This window comes from Panthera tigris, chromosome C1 (assembly GCF_018350195.1).
Source record: "Panthera tigris isolate Pti1 chromosome C1, P.tigris_Pti1_mat1.1, whole genome shotgun sequence".
Classification (NCBI taxonomy): Eukaryota; Metazoa; Chordata; class Mammalia; order Carnivora; family Felidae; genus Panthera; species Panthera tigris.
Window position 1 is genome coordinate 77,162,686 of NC_056667.1, and position 20,209 is coordinate 77,182,894.

The 20,209-nt window shown below is 41.8% G+C and overlaps 1 protein-coding gene across 3 annotated transcripts in view; it reads right to left on the reverse strand.

Annotated features, from left to right (window-relative positions):
* TGFBR3 (transforming growth factor beta receptor 3) overlaps positions 1-20,209 on the reverse strand; it is a 208,849-nt gene that overhangs the window by 167,808 nt on the left and 20,832 nt on the right. For all 3 annotated transcript variants that reach the window (XM_042997860.1, XM_042997859.1, XM_007073421.2), the window contains one exon: positions 14,524-14,706. In XM_042997860.1, the coding sequence (XP_042853794.1) occupies positions 14,524-14,611 (88 nt within the window). In that variant the 5' untranslated portion in view covers positions 14,612-14,706. The remainder of the gene's footprint in view (positions 1-14,523; positions 14,707-20,209) is intronic.

Sequence of the window (20,209 nt, forward strand, 5' to 3'; positions counted from 1 at the left end):
GTTTTATTTATTTTATTTTTATTTTTTTTTTTTTTTAACATTTATTTATTTTTGAGACAGAGAGAGACAGAGCATGAACGGGGGAGGGTCAGAGAGAGGGACACACAGAATCTGCAACAGGTTCCAGGCTTCGAGCTGTCAGCACAGAGCCTGACGCGGGGCTCGAACTCACGGACCGCGAGATCATGACCTGAGCCGAAGTCGGCCGCTTAACCGACTGAGCCACCCAGGTGCCCCCTGATTTGTTTTATTTTAAGGAGGGTGGGGGAGATACTTAAGGCCTGATCCTGGTGCCTTTGAATGGTTAACACTAAAACCTGAATTATTTCATAACAAACCAGAGCTCCCTTTCCTTTCTCTAAGAAGAGGCCCTTGGGAAGTATTTATTTAGTTAATGAATGTTAAGTAATTGCATTTCTCTCACAAAATAAAAAACAAACAAAACCTCTAGAAGATGCTCTTTGAGTTCCCTAGCTCAGCAAGGTCCATCTGAGCTGCATCAGACTAGACCCTGGAGCAGTAAACTGGGAATTTAGGAAACAATGTGACCACAAGCACTTCTCCAAAAAGAAAAACAACTCCCCTCTTGGCCTAATTCCAAAAGGCAATTGAGCTGGGTAAGGTCCAGGTTAATCTCTGAACAGTCTTTCTGCCAACTTTCTCCTACAAGCATTAGGTTTTTCAGCATGGGCTTTGCAAATAATCTAAACCAATTAATTAGTGCTTTTGAATTCACCTCGTACCATTAACGAACCGTTGCCAGATAGCCTTTGATAGCCTATTTCCAGAGCTAATCAAACATGGCAAAACAGAGAACACAGACTTGCTGGGCATTTGAGAGGACCAGGCTGAGACCTGGCTGGTGACAGTGAAGCCATCCTTGGAGACCATCCTGGGGTGACAAAGGTGGTGAGGGGGGTCTGCTGGGGTCAGGCCCTCAGGGTCTTTTACAATATGACAGACACTGCTCTCAAAGTATACATTAACCGGCTATTGAAGTTCAGATAATTCTTTCACAGTAAAGGCCTTTTTTTCTTCTAATGAGTGAAAATTCTTAATTTGATACTTAAAAGTTTGGAACTGCTTCTAGTCCACATCTCCACCCCCTAGACTTATTTTCAAATTTAAAAAAAGTGTGCAGGGGTGCCTGGGTGGCTCAGTCAGTTAAGGGTCCAACTTTGCCTCAGGTCATGATCTCATAGTTCATGAGTTCAAGCCCTGTGTCAGGCTCTGTGCTGTCAACGCTTCAGATCCTCTGTCCCGCTTCTCTCTGCCCCTTCCCTGTTCTCTCTTAAAAATAAATATTTAAAAAAATAAATAAATCTCATTCCCAAATTTCTTCCTTTCAATCACAGAGTCCTGCATAATCCAAGATTTCCGACTCCCATAACCTCTGTCATGTGGAAATCTTTCCACTTTTTTTCACTATCTAGTGCCACACAGAATTCCAGACTGCTCCACATGCATGGCCGGCAAAATAAACACATTTTGGGGAGGCCCAGAAAAAAGCTAGCAGGGAGCAAGAAGTAAAAATGTTGTTGCATTCCTCTGGATTCTTCTGGTCCAATTTCAAAATCAGAATGACCACCACCTGGGGCCTGAGGCAAGCTCCAGGGCTGCATTAGGTTGCTCATTGCTCTCCTCCACCAGAGATGGCGATGAGGTCCGGGAAGGCAAGTCAGAAAACCTTATAAACCATGGACAAATAAATAAAAGTTATTTTAAAAGACAGCTTTTCAGGCACAGAGGTTAAAGCTTCTCTGAGTCTTATCCCAATTTTTAATAAATATAGTGTCAGCTCCTTAACTCTTGACGATATTGGAGAATCTACTGCTAACACAATAGCTGCCCAACATAAATCCCAGGACTCTGGCCAAAGTTGTTCTTGATAATAAGATAATCACTGATGACCCTTTAGCCTGTGCTATAGCCAACAGCACTTGCTGAACCTAGATTAACACTTCTGGGGAAGGTGAAATTCAGCTACATAAAAGCACTGGACGAGGGTGCTTGGCTGGCTGAGTTGGTAGAGCATGCAATTCTTGATCTTGGGATATGAGTTCAATCCCCACAATGAAGGTAGAGTGTACTTAAAAAAAAAAAAATCTCTGGGGTACCAGGGTGGCTCAGGTGGTTAAGCATCCAGCTTCAGTTCAGGTCATGATCTCATGGCTCATGAATTTGAGCCCTTTGTCAGGCTCTGTGCTGACAGCTCAGAGCCTGGAGCCTGCTCTGGATTCTGTGTTTCCTCACTCTCTGCCCCTCCCCTGCTTGTGCTCGCTCTCTCAAAAATAAATAAACATTAAAAAATTTTTTAAAAAAAATCACTGGACAAGCAAGCCACTTGGCTTAAAAGAGCGACTCCTTCAGTGGGATTTTCTTTGACTCAAATTTTTTTTTGACTGGTTCAGATCTTGAGGACCACGGCTCTGAGGTACACTGCAGACAATGGGAATTGCCTTATTTCTAATCATGATACTCTCCCTAGTGTGCTGTACTCTCTCAAAAGCTTTAAGTGAATTCACAGCTACTAGCCACCAAGCGAATGGTCTCCCTATGAGCAGAAAGTCAGAAAAGAAATGAAGAGCATGACCAACTTAAACAACATGAACCTGGAGTTCTGACCTGTGCATGAATACCACAAAGAAGATAAGCAGAGTGAGAGCTCCACAGTGGTAGCTGGGAGTGATGCTAACGCCTTCAAGTTTGATCATATTTCTCAGGCTGGGAGTGTGATCATAGGAAGAGGAGGGGATTGTTAAAAACAAGGGGTGCCTGGGTGACTCAGCTGGTTAAGCATCTGACTCTTGATTTCAGCTCAGGTCATGATCTCACAGTTTGTGGGATCGAGCCCTGCACAGGGTTCCATGCTGCTAGCGTGGAGCCTGCTTAGGATTGTCTCTCTTTTCCCCTCTCTCTCTGCCTCTCTCTCTCTCTCTCTCTCTCAAAATAAATAAATAAATAATAGGTACAAACAAGAAAACAGGCTGAAAATGGGAGTCATTGATGCTAAGCCCCACATCACCAAACTAACTGAATCATAGTTCTGGCTCTCCCAGAAACAGAATCTTTAACCAGTTACTCAGGAATTACCTGGTCAGCACTAGTGAGGTAATATGCCTGGCAGACCCCTGCCATCCCCTAAAGAACAGTGACCTTACTACAAGCAATACCCTTATTACTGCTACAATGTCCTTATTCATTCCCTCCTATCATTTTGTACAGCTCCGTGGAGCTCCCTTCTGTCTGCTAAATGGGATGCTGTCTGATTCATAAGTCAGTGAATAAAACCAATTAAATCTTTAAAATTAAGTGGTAAATAAATACAGTGTCAAGATGTTTAATAAATATCAACAACTTAGAAAATTTAGGGAAATTTTTTTCCCTTCTGAAAAATGTTAACTTTTTGAAGTTCTAGCTTGGAAACTGGTAATAGGAATAAGTAGGACGGGCATCTGAGGGGCTTAGTTAAGTGTTCAACTCTTGGTATCAGCTCAGGTCATGATGTCACGGTTCATGAGTTCAAGCCCCAAGTTGGGAACTGCACTAAAAACAACAAGCCTGCTTGGGATTCTCTCTCTGCCCCTCCCCTGCTCACACACGCATGAACTCTTTCTCTCTCTCAAAATATATAAACTTAAAAAAAAAAAAAAAAGGAATTAAGTAGGAATTAGTGAGGAAGCCAGAGTTTAAAACAGCTAGAGCAGAAATGAGGTGTGCCCAACTTAACACTAATTTTTTTAGCACCATGTTTAACCTACCTCAACTTCCCCTTTTATCCAGTCAGCTGGTACCATCCTTCATTACCTAGTCTCCTCAGTTTAGTTGCCTGTGACAATGTTCCCAGGCTCCATGAATCAACAAAGTCTCCTGCCTTGGTCTACTAAGTCACAAGGCAAAAAATAGGAAAAGGCAAAGGAGTTACATGAAAGGAAGAACTGAGGGAAAATTCCTTAATAACTATAATGATTGTGTCAAGGTGTAGCCCCAGCTAATAAAGATGCACCTGGTTTCTACGGGTGCATCACACTTAACAGCTGAAGAGCTAAAGGTGTCTGAGGAGCTCACCCCCTCATACTAATTTCCTCTCCAGCACATAAATCCCTTGGAGCTGAAGGAGTTTACTGAAAGGTTTTAAAGGTAGCTGTTTCACAAGCAAGCTAACACCAAACTTCCATTTACGAGTTAGAATTTTCTAGAAAGTGTTTACAGGTTCTGTGTTACAATTAGTCCACCCAGAAAATAGATGACCTATGCATTCAAATGTGGTCCACAGACCAGCAGCATCAACATCATATGGACCTGTTAAAAACGTATAGCCTGTGACCCATCAAGAACTACTAAAGCAGGGGCACCTGGGTGGCTCGGTCGGTTAAGCGTCTGACTTCGGCTCAGATCATGATGTCACGGTTCATGGGTTCGAGCCCTGCGTCAGGTTCTGTGCTGACAGCTTGCTCAGAGCCTGGAGCCTACTTTGGATTCTGTGTCTCCTTCTCTCTCTGCCCCTCCCCAGCTCACACTCTGTCTCTATCAAAAATAAATAAATGTTAAAAAAAATTTTTTTAATTAAAAAAAAAGAACTACTAATGCAGAATCTGTATGTTGACAAGGACCTCAGATGATTTGTATACACATCAAAGTTTAGAAAGAGCTGTTCTAATGTTGGTCTGTTTAGAATTTCCAACTCCAAAAGCAAGGTGGGTATACCCCACTCTCAGGCAAAACCACTATAAATATCCATATTATAAAACATATTTTAAAGTGATTATTTTCTTCACAGGAAAAAACCTGCTAAATCAACCTTAAGCTTAATACAGGTTAATCTATAAAAATGACTTTACACACATTCATTTACTATATAAAGATGGGCACAACTGTATTTACCTCAAACACTAGTTTTGTTATGAGAAGCACTTTTGCAAAAAGTGGTAAGATCCTCAAAATCCATAATCCTGAAATTAAGACCACATGGGGAATGAAAAGAATGAGACGTGGCAATCAGGAGAGTCAGTAAATTGGGAAGAGAAGGTCCAGGCTTTTGAGACCGTGAATATTCAAGAACAGTCATTCACAATGCAAAGAGATTTTCTTTAGATGGTTTAAGATACAGCTTTTACTGTTATGCAGAAGTAATTATTTTTACTAATAGGTTATAGCATAGTATTTCACTGATATGAGATACAAGTCTTTATCCTTTTTTTCCCCCTAAAGAAACACATTAAAATCACAAAATCAGGGGCGCCTGGGTGGCTCAGTCAGTTAACGGTCCAACTCTTGGTTTCAGCACAAGTCATGATCTCACAGTTTGTGAGTTTGAGCCCCACACTGGGCTCTGCACTGACAGTGTTTGGGATTGTCCTTCTCCCTCTCTCTTTCTGCCCCTCCTTCCCTCATGCTTCCTCTCTCTCTCTCAAAATAAATAAACTTTGAAAAAAGTAAAACTAAAAATCACAAAATCATTCTTAATTTCATAAGCATATCACTCCCAAGGGTCTTCCCTTCTAAAATCTGATCCTGGCCCCCGTCAAACTCTTGCTCAAATATCTCAATAGCCATCAATCGGTAATCCCCAAATGCACCTTCACCCAACAGTTTATTCTCAACACAGTAGCCACAGGATCCTGTTAAAACATCCTTCAGATCATATCATTCTGCTGCTCAAATGCTGTGGTTCTGTCTCACTCAGAGTAAAAACTTTACAATGGGAGCGCCTGGTTGGCTCAGTCAGTTAACCATCCAACTCTTGGCTTCGGCTCAGGTCATGATCTCAGGGTCATGAGATCGAGCCCCTCGTTGGGCTCTGTGCTGACAGCCAGGAGCCTGTTTGGAAATCTCTCTCCCTCTCTCCCTGCCACACGCCTGTGCTCACACTCTCTCTCTCAAAATAAATATACATTAAAAAAAAAAAAAAAGACTTTACAAGGACAACAAGGGTGCATACGCAGCCCTGCACCTGCCCCCAGTAAACTCTTGGATTCTCCATTCTAGCAGCTGCCTGGCCTGCTTACTCCTCTGCTTGAGCACATCAGGCAAACTGCCACATCAGGACCTTTGCACTTGCCTTCCCTTCTACCTAGAAGGCTCCTTCCCCCGAGATAGCCACTTAGCTTACCTTCTGCAAAAATTTTATTCAAATCCTCTTTCCAGTGAGGTGCTCCCTATCTACCTTACTTTATTTTTTTAAGTTTATTCTTAACAATAGCTACATCCAATGTGGGACTCAAACTCACGACCCCCAAGATCAAGAGTCACATGCTCTTCTGACTGAGCCAGCCACGTGCCCCTATCCACCTTACTTTAAACTGTAGTCCCTTACTAACAATCCCTAGCCCCTTTGCTTTTTCTCCACTGAACCTGCTAACCTATGCATAATTCTTTTGTTCCTGGTCAGTCTCTCCTCACTAGAATGTAAGCTTCAGAAGGACAACAACTGTTGTCTATTTTGTTCACTGCTATACCTCCCACACCTGGAATAGTGTCTAGAATGCTCAATAGATGCCTGTTGAATAAATCAGTTAACTCTTTAAGAAACAACCATGTTACGAGGTAGAAAAAACTCATTGTTTCACTACCCAACTTCTCCCCTTTCTGTGCCTCAGAAGCTAGCAAAGTACATGAGGCTTGGTTAGGCAGGTCAAGTTTACTGACCAGACTACATGTCCTTATCCAAACACAGCAGTTATTTAAAAGATGAATGAAAAGGTGAAATGAGGGGTACCAGGCTGGCTCAGTCAGTGGAGCGTCTGACTCTTGATCTCACGGTCATGGGTTTGAGCCCTATGTCTGAGGTAGAGATACATTTAAAAATAAATTAAAATTTAAATTAAAAAAGAAAAGGTGAAACGATCAATGGTGCTCTCCTCTCATTCAAAAGAAAGGGGCAGGTGGGAGCAGGCATTGTGCTTCACCATGCGGCAACAAGAGTGCACACACAGACGCATCCCACTGGGAAAACTTGCACAGCAAAGTGCTACAGCAGCTCAGTGCGTCACCGATGGAAACAACAGTCCAGGTGCAACTCTGGAAGCTGGTGCTCTGCTCTCCCCAGAGGCCGGAGGCAGGGCTACCCTAGCATCCTCCTGGATGGGGCAGAAGAGCAGGAAGGGAGCTGTTCCTCCTACAGTTCTAGTCTATCATCTAGACTAGGACTAACTCATCCAAGCATATGAGGACAAAGGGAAGCAATGCAAAGAACTTAAAGCAGTTACACTGGAACTCTTTCCTTCTGCCATAACTACAACTTCTCACTATAAAGTTCCCTTCACTGCCAACACAGAGAATAACTTAAAAAGAAAAATCAATTTTCCTTCGAAGGCATTAAGATTTTCCATACTCTAGGTTTTTTGGGTTTTGGGTTTGTTTGTTTCTTTCTTTCTTTCTTTCTTTCTTTCTTTCTTTCTTTCTTTCTTTCTTTTTTTTTTTGGTAAGATTGCTATGAGTTGGCAGGATAGGGTAGGAGAATAGCTGGCCCTCAGTCCCCAGACCACCTGCTGCCTGGTCCCTGGAAGGAACATTCTGAGAACAAGTGCATTTTTTAAGCCCTCTAGAATTCTGCCTGATTTACAGTGTCCTCTCGGAGAACAAAAATGTGACTATACTGGACTTCAGAATAAATCTTTTTTTTTTTTTAGGCCACTCTGGCAGAGAATGGTTTTAAAAAAAAAAAAAAAGCGTAAGTCAGCAAGCAGCAGCTCACAGGGATGCTGTGCAGTCCGGGCCAATCTTCCAGGAGGGCCAAGCACCTCAATACCTCAATGCCCATGTGCAGGGCCATCTTAAATGAAGGCCTCATGTTGGAATCCTTCCCGGAACACTCCCTGATCCTACTATGCTTCCAAAACCAGCACTCGGAGCTCAGAGCTCTAGCAATGATTCAAGGTAGCCCCAGAGCATGAAAGATTAGTTATCAAAGCAAACAAGCTGAGAAAGCCTCATTTCCTACATCCACAGTGTGTGAAAGTGTAGGCTCTGAGCAATCAAACAGCTGTGTGGGTACATACAGATAGCTCTGTGCTGGTGGAAATGTTGATCAGTGTTTATAAAACAGACCACTGCCAGTGACCTAAAATAACCCCAATAAATCAAGAATCCATAAAGCAGCACAGCAGTTATACAGTTTAAGGTAAGGATGCAAAGGAGGGAGAAACCTGGGTTCTATTCACTTGTCTGACATCAAGCCTATGTACAATCTTACTCGTGTTCCTGGTGAACATTTTTCTTAGTCTATGCATAGCTAGTCACCCAACTATCGGCTGGTAAACCATCTTTGCAAATGAAAAAAAAAGTTTTATTGCACATCATGTCATATTCCACTCTGCCCACCCTCCCCAACACACACACCCTAGTAGATTCAGGGTAAGGGAATCTTTGGGAAACAAATCCATTGTTTACTTGACGACTGCTAAGTGTTGCAGCTTCGTGTGTGTGCGTGCACATGCATGTTCGTTTACCATTTCTGTGCAAAAACATGGAGCAGGGGGGACCTCATCGTGCTTGGGTGGGCATGGTACCCCCAAAAAGAACACAACATAAAACACAGGTCACTCTCTCCATTCTGTTCTTTACTCTTTAAGATAAATAGAAAGTTCATACCATGGTGAAAGCTGGCATCACAATTGACATCTTTTTCCCTAGATATCCAAAAGAGGAATTAAACTCAAAAGTGGTTATAATAACAACCCGAAAACAAGAATAATCACAGACCAAATCAACTAGCTGGGTCCAGAGACGTAGTATCAGCAAGAGAAGGCCTTGCCAGGTTTGCTTTGGATCTTTAAGTCTATCCCTCCTCTGCCCTCTATATGCTCTGGTGGCCGCCCCCACTGGCACTCTCCCCATCGTCCTGCCATTATGAGCTGCAGCCTCTGATCACACAGGTGGCAGAGAGGAGAAAACTGTGGAAGAGCCACCTCTGCAGTCCTTGGGCATTCATCTCAAGTCCAGGAGAAAGCATGGCTGCTCCTCCTGGACAGCATAATGGAAAGAGCATGAACTCTGGAGTTGATGCCTCTCTGCCAGCTACTACTGGTATGACTGCATAAAAATGACCACTTTAACTTTTATTAAAATTGATTTGTGTCTTGGGGTGCCTCAGCTGGTTAAACCCCTGACCTTGGCTCAGGTCATGATGTTGCGGTTCGCGGGTTTGAGCCCCACGTCGGGCTCCGTGTTGACAGCTCTGACCCTGGACTCTGCTTTGGATTCTGTGTCTCCCTCACTCTCTGCCCCTCACCCACTCATGCTCTGTCTCTCTTGCTCTCAAAAATGAATAAACTTAAAAAAAAAATTTTAACTGATTTGTCTCTCATTATATATTACATTTTTCTTCTGTAAGGATCAGATGAACAACAGGTGTAGAGCGCCAAGCAGAGTGCCCAGCTAGCACCGTTTCAAGAGGTGCTAAGGGGCGTACTGCCACATAAAGACCAGAAGACTTGTTGGGTGCAGCTTGTCTGCAGAAGAGTGTTGTGTTCTGGTCTGACCAAGAATCAAACCATCTTTTAAGTTACTTTCTCTGAGTCCCATAATCCCTATTCTGGAAATAAAGAAAACAATACCTGCCTACCCCAGGGACTACGGGAATCAAATGAAATAGTATGTAGAAGAGCATTTGAAAACTATAAATATAAAATGACACTACCAATAGTTTAGCCTCCCCACAAGGCTGCCAGCTGGTCCCATTCCAAACTAAGTATTAACCAGTTAATCTCTCTGCTTGCTGTCCCATAGACACAAAGAGTTCAGAGCTTTCTTAGCAGGAAAATAGCTCCAGGCGTGCCTGGGTGGCTCAGTCAGTTAAGAGTCCAACTCTTAGTTTCAGCTCAGGCCATGATCTCACAGTTCGTGAGTTTGAGCCTGCCATCGGGCAGAGCCTGATGAGGAGCCTGCTTAGGATTCTCTCTCCTCCTCTCTGTCCCTCCCTTGCTTGCACTCAATCACTCTCTATCAAAAAAAAAAAAAAAAAAAAAAAAAAAAAAAAAGAGTAGTAGCAGGAAAACAGCTCCAAATAAAAGCATCTCTATTGTCCTGTGGACTACACCTGGAGCTCCAGGTACACTCAGTAGAGATGAAAAGAAATATTTGCTCAGTAGAAATGTGTGAGCAGATCACGGACAAGCCTCCAAAAAGATGCATCTAGGCACAGAATGGCAACAATGGAAAGAGGGAAACAGCCGTCCCACCAACATGCTGCTGGCACTGAGGCGAGGAGGGTGTCTGCAGAGCTCACCGCAGCAGTGCCCTAGGACCTGGCACGAGGGGCCAGGGGACTGCAGGCAAGTCCATGCCTTCCAACCAAACGGATTTCCTTGAATTCCGTGTGCCTCTTTTTCTCATTATTAAGGCTCCTGGAAACGTAGCCCTATCTAACTCTGGCAAGCCTCGGAGAGAGAAATTAATTATTTTCAAAAGATGTGTAGTCGAACAATTCTTAAACTGAAAACTTAGCCTTAAGCCCACAGGAGCAAGCATTTATGTTTTTAACTTTCCACTTTTCTTAGAGAGACTGCAGAATCTAAGACAAGGTGCCAAAAACCTAAGATAATTTCTAACCAGGAAGCTTAATGGTCCTCACACAGCTCTTGTTCACCAAGAGCAAGGCCCTCCCTACCCACAGTGCTGTAAGATGACCCAGGAAAAAGAGAGGGGAGGAAAAATATGAGTTTTGTCAAAGCAATCTCTAACCCTAGGAGGCAGCTTGCTGGCCTTTCCTTGCCTCCTTCACCCGCAAACACAGCAGAGAAGGAAAGGCTTTCACTAAAGGCCCAGGCTAATCTATGGAGCTAGAACAGGCCTAGTATCCTGACTTGAGTTCATTTTATGTGTTGTGCTGTTCTCTGCCCTCCCTGGTTAACTATCCCTTCCACTACCAAGAACCCTACAATAGACCTTCACAGTCATGTCAGTGAAATAAGAACGCAAATAAAGATGACCCATTATTTGAGGGTCCTTCCATTCTGATGATTTAGATATCTCTTCTAAGTTGAAAGTTTAACCTTGTCCCAGGATGACTCGTTGGTGGCTCCTACACAGAGGTACCAGTGGAATATTGGATGGGCTGGATTCCAGAGCAAACTGCCCGAGTTCAGTTCAAGTCCCAGTTCTGTCACTTATTAGTTATGGGTCTTCATACAATTACTAACCAAATTGAGTCTCAGTTTCCTCATTTGTAAAATGCAAATTAGGATAATACTAACACCCACTTCATAGGGTTTCTTATAAAGACAAAAGAAATTAGCTAGCAGAAATCAAGCCCTTGATAAATTATTGGCCTATATGCTAATCAGTTTTGTCTTTGAAGCTAATGAAACCATATTCTCAGCCTCACTTTCTGAAGCCACAGTTTGAATTCTAAGATTAAACAGTATATATCTTTGGCTACATGGGAATGGAAAAAGAGAGAATCCAAACCTCAAAATGAAAACCACAAGCCTCGCTCTGACATTTAAGGCCCTCCACAATCTACTCCCATCCCTCCTTCCAAACAGACCTCCTGCTATGTTCCCGTACCACTTCTCCAGGTCATCCACCCTTTAAAAACACATCGAGCTCTTATGTGCCATGTATCATGCTAGGTATGGTTCCCCCCATCTGGTCAACCCCGTGCCTTTGTCTTTTTAGATTCTGACTGGCCTTCAAAACAGAGTTCTAGATCGAGCACATCAGGGCACCTGGGTGACTCAGTTAAACGTCCAACTCTTTTTTTTTTTTTTTTAATGTTTATTTATTTATTTTGAGAGAGAGAAAGAGAAAGAATCCCAAGCAGGTTCCACCTTGTCAGCCTAGAACCTGACGCAGAGCTTGATCTCAGGAACTGTAAGATCCTGACCTGAACCAAAATCAAGAGTCAGATGCTTAACTGACTGAGCCACCCAGGAGTCCCTAAGCGTCCGACTCTTGATTTTGGCTCAGGTCATGATCTCATGGTCATGAGATCAAATTCTGGGTCAGGCTCCATGCTGGATATGGAGCCAGCTTTAAATTCTCTCTCTTGGGGCACCTCAGTGGCTCAGTCAGCTGAGTGTCCGACTTCAGCTCAGGTCACGATCCCGTGATTTCATAGTTCTGAGTTCCAGCCCTACTTTGGGCTCACGGCTGTCTGCACAGAGCCCGTTTCAGATCCTTTGTCCCCCTTTCTCTCTGCCCCTCCCCCACTTGTGCCCTGTCTCAAAAATAAAAAATAAAAAACATTTTTAAAAAAGATTTTCTCTGTCCCTCTCCTGCACATTCACGCATGCACACACTCTCTCCCTTTCTCTCAAAAAACAAAAAACAAAAAAAAGATGGAGCACATCCGCACATCCACAAAGCTCTCCCTAGCTGCTCCAATCCACCAGGGCTTCCCCTTCTGACCTCTCTGAGGTCTTTTGGCTTTTACTTGGTATTCACCATATACTGATTATTTTGTTGTATGGTTTTATTTTATATACCTAAAGTACAAATGATTCAAAGGAAGGGATGAATCTTAACATTCCTTTGTATGACCCTAAGTGACTAGTGCTGTGCTTTGCACTTAGAAGGACTCAGTGAATATGTGATTTACTGGCTATCAGTATATACAAAACATTTCTTCCTTCTTATTCATTCGTTTAGGCAATAGTTTGTTCAAAAAGGCACCTCTAGTGCTATTCACATAGTTGTGTTCAGTTTGTGAAAATATACTGAGCTACACACTTCATGTGTACATTTCTCTATGTAAACTGTATTTCAATAAAAATTTAGCATTAAAAAAAGGTATCTCTACCTCTACCATTAATCACTTGCTTCAGGTTGCTACAAAATTTGTAACTCTACTATACCTTCAATTTTACTGTAATTCTCAGCAAAATTTTGATTATGTATACAATTCAAAAAAATATTTTACCGATGGCCTGGAAGAAAAAGGAAGGTCTTAGCCAAAACTGATTCATTATCTAATACATCAAGGTTATACAGAGTCATCAAACTCACCACTTTCCCATGAAGTATCTTCTTCAGTTATGTTTTTCAGTCTGTTCCAGGCATCAGTGAAAGCAGAAAATTCTGCCTCAAACCCACCAGGTAGGATTATACCTCTTGTCATCAAAACAACACTTTTTTTTTTAAAGGCACATTTTCAATCAAGCCATCTCTCCCTCCCTCCCTCCCTCCCTCTCTCTCTCTCTCTCGCTACTACTTTTCAATTAAATTTTAATTAAGATCAATTTTGACACAGAGGCTAAAAGACAAATAACTCTTCAATCATGAGGCAAAATGAAACTGCTTACAGAGAGTGGGCAGTTCAAATTCACACCATCATTTAAAAAACAAAACAAAAAAACTAGCAACTTTCTCCCAAGGTATTTGCAACAAGAGGGACAATCTGCTGTCCAATCCCATAAACCAAGTTCTACAAACTGACTTTCACTCAGCCTGTGCCTCCAAATGACTCCTGGTCTGAGTCTACTGGAGCCTTAACAGCTTCTTACTGGCTTCTTCAGTAGAGCACAGAGGATAAGAGCATAGAGGTAAAACCTGGCTCCTCCACTTCCCAGCAGCACGATGCTGTGCCCATTATTTAATCACTCCATACCTCATTTCATCAACTGTAAAATGGGACAAAATAATCCTACCTACCTTACAGTTGTGATTAAGACAGCTCATGAAATAACATCCTTATTCACTGTTATATCCTGTAACTGTTTAGCCCTGTGCTTGGCTGTAGTGCACACTCAATAAATGGTTATTATTATGATCACTATCATCTCATCTGTAGGTGAATTCAATAGCCAAAACTAAGAGGCTAATCATTTTCCAAGTTAATGCATGTACTCTTGTGGAGACCAGCCACTTCACAGAACTGGTCCAACAAATTCTTTCATGTAGCTCATTATAGAACAGACACAAAGCAAATTACCACAAAATAGGGCAAATTAAGCTTCCAAATTTGTTAAGTAACCCTGACTGGGAACGCTAAGATGTTGGCGTGGGGGATCTAATACTCTTACTGAAGCGACAATGTTCCCACCAAATCTTTTGTTTCTTCTTATCTCCAATCTCATACTCTGATGGCCTCCAGGAAGCACAGTTCTGTACTTTTCCTAAAGTTACACATTAAAATATCTGAATAGACAAAATTAATAACCTCCTAAGCATCTCTGCAGAGATGGAATGTCACCTCTATCTACAAGACCTATTTATTTTATGATAAAGAACAAAAAGGCTTTCTTGAAATTTTCATTTAGGACAAGAAAAGAAATGTAATCTATGCATGTAACAAAATGAAGCAGGTTTAAACATTAGCATATTTGTTCTCTACCTATCTCACCACTGATGGTTAGTTAGGTATCTACATCGCGAACATGAGAATGTCTAGCACCAGTCTAGTAAAATGTAACACAGGCAAACATACTATGTAATCTGTGGTCAAATATTTTATTTCCTCGAAGAACATAAATACGTTTTGCATAAGCATCACATTTCCTAAATTTTTCCAAACTGAAGAGACTGAGGAAAAATATACCCAGAAGAATATAATGAGCCTGCAACCTATATTATACAACTCACCGGCAGTGGCTACACAGGAACTCAGCAAGGCAAACATGGCAATCACATAGTAAGAAGCCATTTTGATTTCTCCAGAAGCGTGCCCCATTTAGTCACCCTCAGCCGAGACTTCTTCAGATTGTAGACAGACTTTGCAAATCAGAAGTGGCCTTAAAAAATCCTTCTTTCCAATTTTCAAATTGCCTGTAAAAATAAACATATTTCAAGAAGAAAACTTAACGCAGAAACACCTTTTCAAAAACACATTAAAGTGAAATGAACAATTTCTAAGAGTGCCTGGGTGGCTCAGTTGGTTGAGTGTCTGACTCTTGATTTCAGCTCAGGTAATGATCTCACGGTTTGTGGGATTAAGCCCCGAGTCAATTGGGATTTTCTCTCCCTCTTTCCTCACTCTCTCTCTCTGCCCCTCCTGGGCATGTGCATGCTCTTTCTGGTTCTCTCTCTCAAAATAAATAAATAAACATTAAAAAAAAAAAGCATTTGGGGCACCTGGGTGGCTCAGTCAGTTAAGCGACCGACTTTAGCTCAGGTCATGATCTCACAGTTTGTGAATTCAAGCCCCTCGCTGGGTTCTGCTGCTGACAGCTCAGAGCCTGGAGCCCATTTTGGATTCTGTGTCTCCCTGTCTCTTCGCCCCTCCCCCTGCTCAGGTTCTGTCTCTCTTTCCTTCAAAAATAAACATTAAAAAAATGTTTTGTTTTTTTTTTTTTTAACTTTTTTTTTTTTTAATTTATTTTTGAGACAGAGAGAGCCATAGCATGAACGGGGGAGGGGCAGAGAGAGAGGGAGACACAGAATCAGAAGCAGGCTCCAGGCTCTGAGCCATCAGCCCAGAGCCCGATGCGGGGCTCGAACTCACGGACCGCGAGATCGTGACCTGAGCTGAAGTCCGACGCTCAACCGACTGAGCCACCCAGGCGCCCCTAAAAAATGTTTTTAAATAAGTAAATAATAATAATAAAAGAATTTCTAAAGGGTGTAAGATAAATTTATCTTAAAACATGCTTAGACAGCACTCCAGGAACTGAAGTGGGGGGTGCTAATTACCTAATAAAGATTTTTAAAGCAAATACTTTTATAAAGAAATGCTTATTTTTGACCCCCCCCTTTTTTTTTTTTTTAAGTAATCTCTCCACCCAACATGGGGCTCAAACCTGCAACCCTGAGATCAAGAGTTGCACACTCCACTGACTGAGCCAGCCAGGTGCCCCAGACACTTTAAACCTTTGGTTTTATATAATATTTTCAGGAATACAGAAGAAAATCAAGGTGCATCTACAATAGAATATTACCAGTTACGCTGTGGCACTAAAGTAATCAATGACACTTGATATATGAATTTCCTAGTGTCAACAAGGAAATACAAAGAACTCTGATCAGAGACTCAATCTATTGTTATAATGACAGAGTCATTACAAGTACCAAATTAAGATACATTAATAACAAATCTTAACAAAAAAAAAAAAAAGAACCATCAAAAGGAGAGATTCTCATGTCAACTGTCTGACAACATTTTAATAGGAGGAAAGTCTTCCCTGTCTCTTAATCCCCTCTGAGACTCTCTCTCTGATTACTGGACCAGAGGATCCAGAGGTCCTTTCTAACCTTATGCTAACCAGAGCCTTGAAGAACAAGTTTTATGGTGGTTTGTTTAACTTGAATATCCCTCCTATGGCCCTAAAGATTACCTCATTTAGAAGCACCAAATATATTCTCCAGCCCTATATCCTGGCACAACCCACAGAAGTTGTTCAATTCAACAAGCATTTATTGAGCACCTACTATGTTCCAGGCACTGTGTAAGGGCATGGCTAAAAGCACAAAGACCCTGCCTGATCTAGGTGCTGAGCAGATAAGATCATGGAGTTTTCAGGAACCAATTCGAATAGCTGGGGACTACAGCTTTGTTACCCTCACGCAGGAAATACTATCTACAGAACCGGCTTGCTAACTTCACAGATAAAGCCAGTTTGGGTACTTGTAGATACAGTACAAAAATATAAAAAGATAACGGCAAAATGAGTTTCTAATTAAGTGATCTTAGTTCATGGAATCAAGTGTTCGAGAAAAGATATTTAAAATGGCTCTTTTCAGGAGTAAACTAACTGCCTGTGAGAAGGAGGGAAAGAGGTCGATTGGGGACAGAGGTGGGAGAGCACAGGAGCCTTTTTACTGATTCTCATTTGAGTTTTGTACCATTGGGGTATTGCAGGTATTACCTATCCAGAAATAATAACAATCAGGTCCTAATATCAAAAAGAATTATTTATGTATGCCTTGAAACTAAACTGTTACATATGCAGGAGGTACGGTTGTTCAATTTTGATGTAATATTGTGATTACAAAGAGGCTCCTGGGTGGCTCAGTCAGTTAAGCGTCCAACTCCTGATTTTGGCTCAGGTCATAATCTCAGGATTCTTAAGATGGAACCCCACATGGAGCTCTGGGCTGACAGTGCAAAGCCTGCTTGGGATTCTCTCTCTCTCTGCCTCTCTCTCTGCCCCTCCCCTTCTTCTGCTTTCTCTCTCAAAAATAAATGAATAAACGTAAAAAAAAAAAGAGAGAGAGAGAGAGACAGACAGTGATTAAAAGCCCAGTATGAATAGAACATGGATTATGGTAACCGTTAAAAGCCTGCCTAGGTATGAATTTACTCTGTCACCTACCAAATGGGTTATGCTGGGTAGATTATTCTGCATGCATAAACCTATCATATGGGCTATTGTGAGGATTGTGTGTGTGTGTGTGTGTGTGTGTGTGTGTGTGTGTGTAAAGCTTAGAACAGCGCAGAGCACATAATAAGCAATCAATAAATGCTACCTGTGCATTACTTTTGAGGGATTTTTATACCTCGATACAGTGGAGAAATTCGGGTGTGGTTATTAATATAATCCTTAGCTACTGTAAAAACCAGTTCAATCTTTTGTTTACTGAAAAATGAACACTTTAACAGATACAAAAAGGAGAGAGGTTAAAGAATAGAATCACTAAAAGAACAAAATTGCCAGTCAAGTAGAGGCACAAGTCATTGTGACACAACGGTCTGTCTCAAAACTGACTAAATTAGGTAATTTTGGAAGCCATGAAATTGACTTCAATCATCCCCTGAATCCAACACTGCTGTCACTGTAATTCCACATTCACCTCAGATGAAATGGAAGTCTCCTCCGTGAACTTAAAAAGTCAATCACGGCAAAGAATTTGTCCCTATTTTTTCCCTTCAAAAAATTAAATTTCCTGAATGGATTGATAAGGAAAACTCTCTCCAGAAGAATATGTTATTTGAGCAAATGCTAAGGGCAATTTTTGCAAAGCAAAGCCTGTAAGGAGATCTGAGGAGAAGATGGCTTCCCAGAGGGTTTTTATGGAGCACATAAACTATAACCAGCACAAGGCTTGTGGGAATATTTAATGAGCATGTGTCACCCCCTACCCACAGCTGCAGAGGGTCTGTGGGACTGTGAGAATTAATCCAGGGGCTTAAACCAGGTCTGAATGAACCTGGGGAAAAGAAAGGCAAAACGTTCTATTAAAAATATAGACTGCAAATTGCTGACAAGAATATTGGGCAATTATTAAAATGCAGCAATTACAGATATAACAGAGCCAAGCTAAACAGTTTGATGCCCAAAGGCAAACCACAGCAAGTTTACACCGGATCTTAAAACATCTCCGAGGAAGTCCAGGACAAGTTGAAACTGCACACTGCTGCTTCTAACAAAGAGGGAGCTTTTCTTCTTGTAGCTTAAAAGTCCCTTCGTAATGTAACTTGTTCAAAAAGAAAATAAACTGCAAAGAGTTTTTGTCTAATCTTCTCAAAGTGGTGACAGGATCCTAAGGCAGAGGAGAATAAAAAGGGAAGCGTGTCATTCCCGTTCTGTGAAACTCCAATTTTGGCCAAGACTTGCACATATCAGCATATAGTTTAGGGATCAGTTCCCCAACTAGAACAATGCTGCATGACTGAGGCTTCTAAAAAATTGCAGATCTGAGGGGTGCCTGAATGGCTCGGTTGGTTGAGCATCCAACTTGGGCTCAGGTCACGATCTCGTGGTCTGTGAGTTCAAGCCCCACATCCGGCTCTGTGTTGACAGCTCAGAGCCTGGAGCCTGCTTCAGATTCTGTCTCTCTCTCTCTCTCTCTCTCTCTCTCTCTGCCCCTCCCCTGCTCATGCTCTTGCACACGCGCTTTCTCTCTCAAAAATAAACATTAAAAAAATTTTTTTAAGTTGTAGATCTGAAATAAAACTGAGGAAATAAAAACTCCTCTTTTTTCTGTAAGGTTCTATCACATTCAATATGTAAAGACCAGACTCACCACCCTGGTTTTCTAAACTCACTGAATCTCTTTGGACTTCATGAACTAAATGCTTCTTTTAGAAATATCAATAAGGTACTCTGCAATCTTGAAAGAACAATGTGGGGTCCACTCATTTTGTTTACATGTCAAAGTAATGTGTTCCATTCAAAGGGTACCAGAACTTTTAGTACCTACAAATGAGCAGAAAAAAAATTCTAAGAGTTTAATGGATTTAAAACACACACACACACACACACACACACACACACACACACACACACACGAATGTGTTACTAATTTTTTTTTAAATAGGCTTCATGACCAGCTCAGAGCCCAACATGGGGTTTGAACTCATAACCTTGAGATCAAAACCTGAGCTGAGATCAAAAGTAGCATACTTAACCAACTGAGCCACCCAGGCACCCCTAATTCTTCTAATTTCAGAGTTCCTCTATTTCTGAGGCCATTAAACAGAGCATGCTGCCCCACACTGTCTGATGATCAAATAGCTCTGGCTATATCCACAAGATTATTCAAAATCAGAACTTACAATTAACTTGGAGTGGATCTATTTCTCAATTAAAGGAATTAGCATGCTAGAGATACATCATAGCTTTAAAATTTTTTTTTTTACGTTTATTTATTTTTGAGACAGAGAGAGACAGAGCATGAACAGGGGAGGGTCAGAGAGAGAGGGAGACACAGAATCTGAAACGGGCTCCAGGCTCTGAGCTGTCAGCACAGAGCCCGAAACGGGGCTCGAACTCACAGACCGTGAGATCATGACCTGAGCCGAAGTCGGACGCTTAACCGACTGAGCCACCCAGGCGCCCCCATCATAGCTTTTAAAGGTAGAAGAGAGCAACATGATTTCAATGATGAAGAGGAACACAGTCTCCAAGCCCAGCACTTGCCCAAAATAATACCGCAGCTTCAAGAGTAGAAACCAGGTCTTCCCATGGCAGGCTCTACCTCCCAGATCCAGATCTGTCACCAAAAACAAGACACCATTTTCTCCCCCTCAATTCTCAATCTCTGAAAACAGTTTTTCCAAGAGAGGGAGAAGCCTGACAGGGCTGCCATCACACACTGGGACTTCCACACTGACATATACCCTCTGTACAAACCATTATGGATCTCAAACTACGACTTGACTTCAGGACTAAAGGTGGCAACTATAATAAATAAAGAATCCATGGTAATGTAGTATGACTCCCAAGCTCTCTGAAAATGCAAAGGGCAAGATGAAGCACAAACATGTGCATTGTCCTATCTTAACACTAAGACTTTGGTCAATGAGGAAAATATTCAACAAATCTGAAGATCTTCAAGACAGAAATATATTGAGTAGAATAAAAAAAAAAAATACCATTGAGTGGAATTTTAA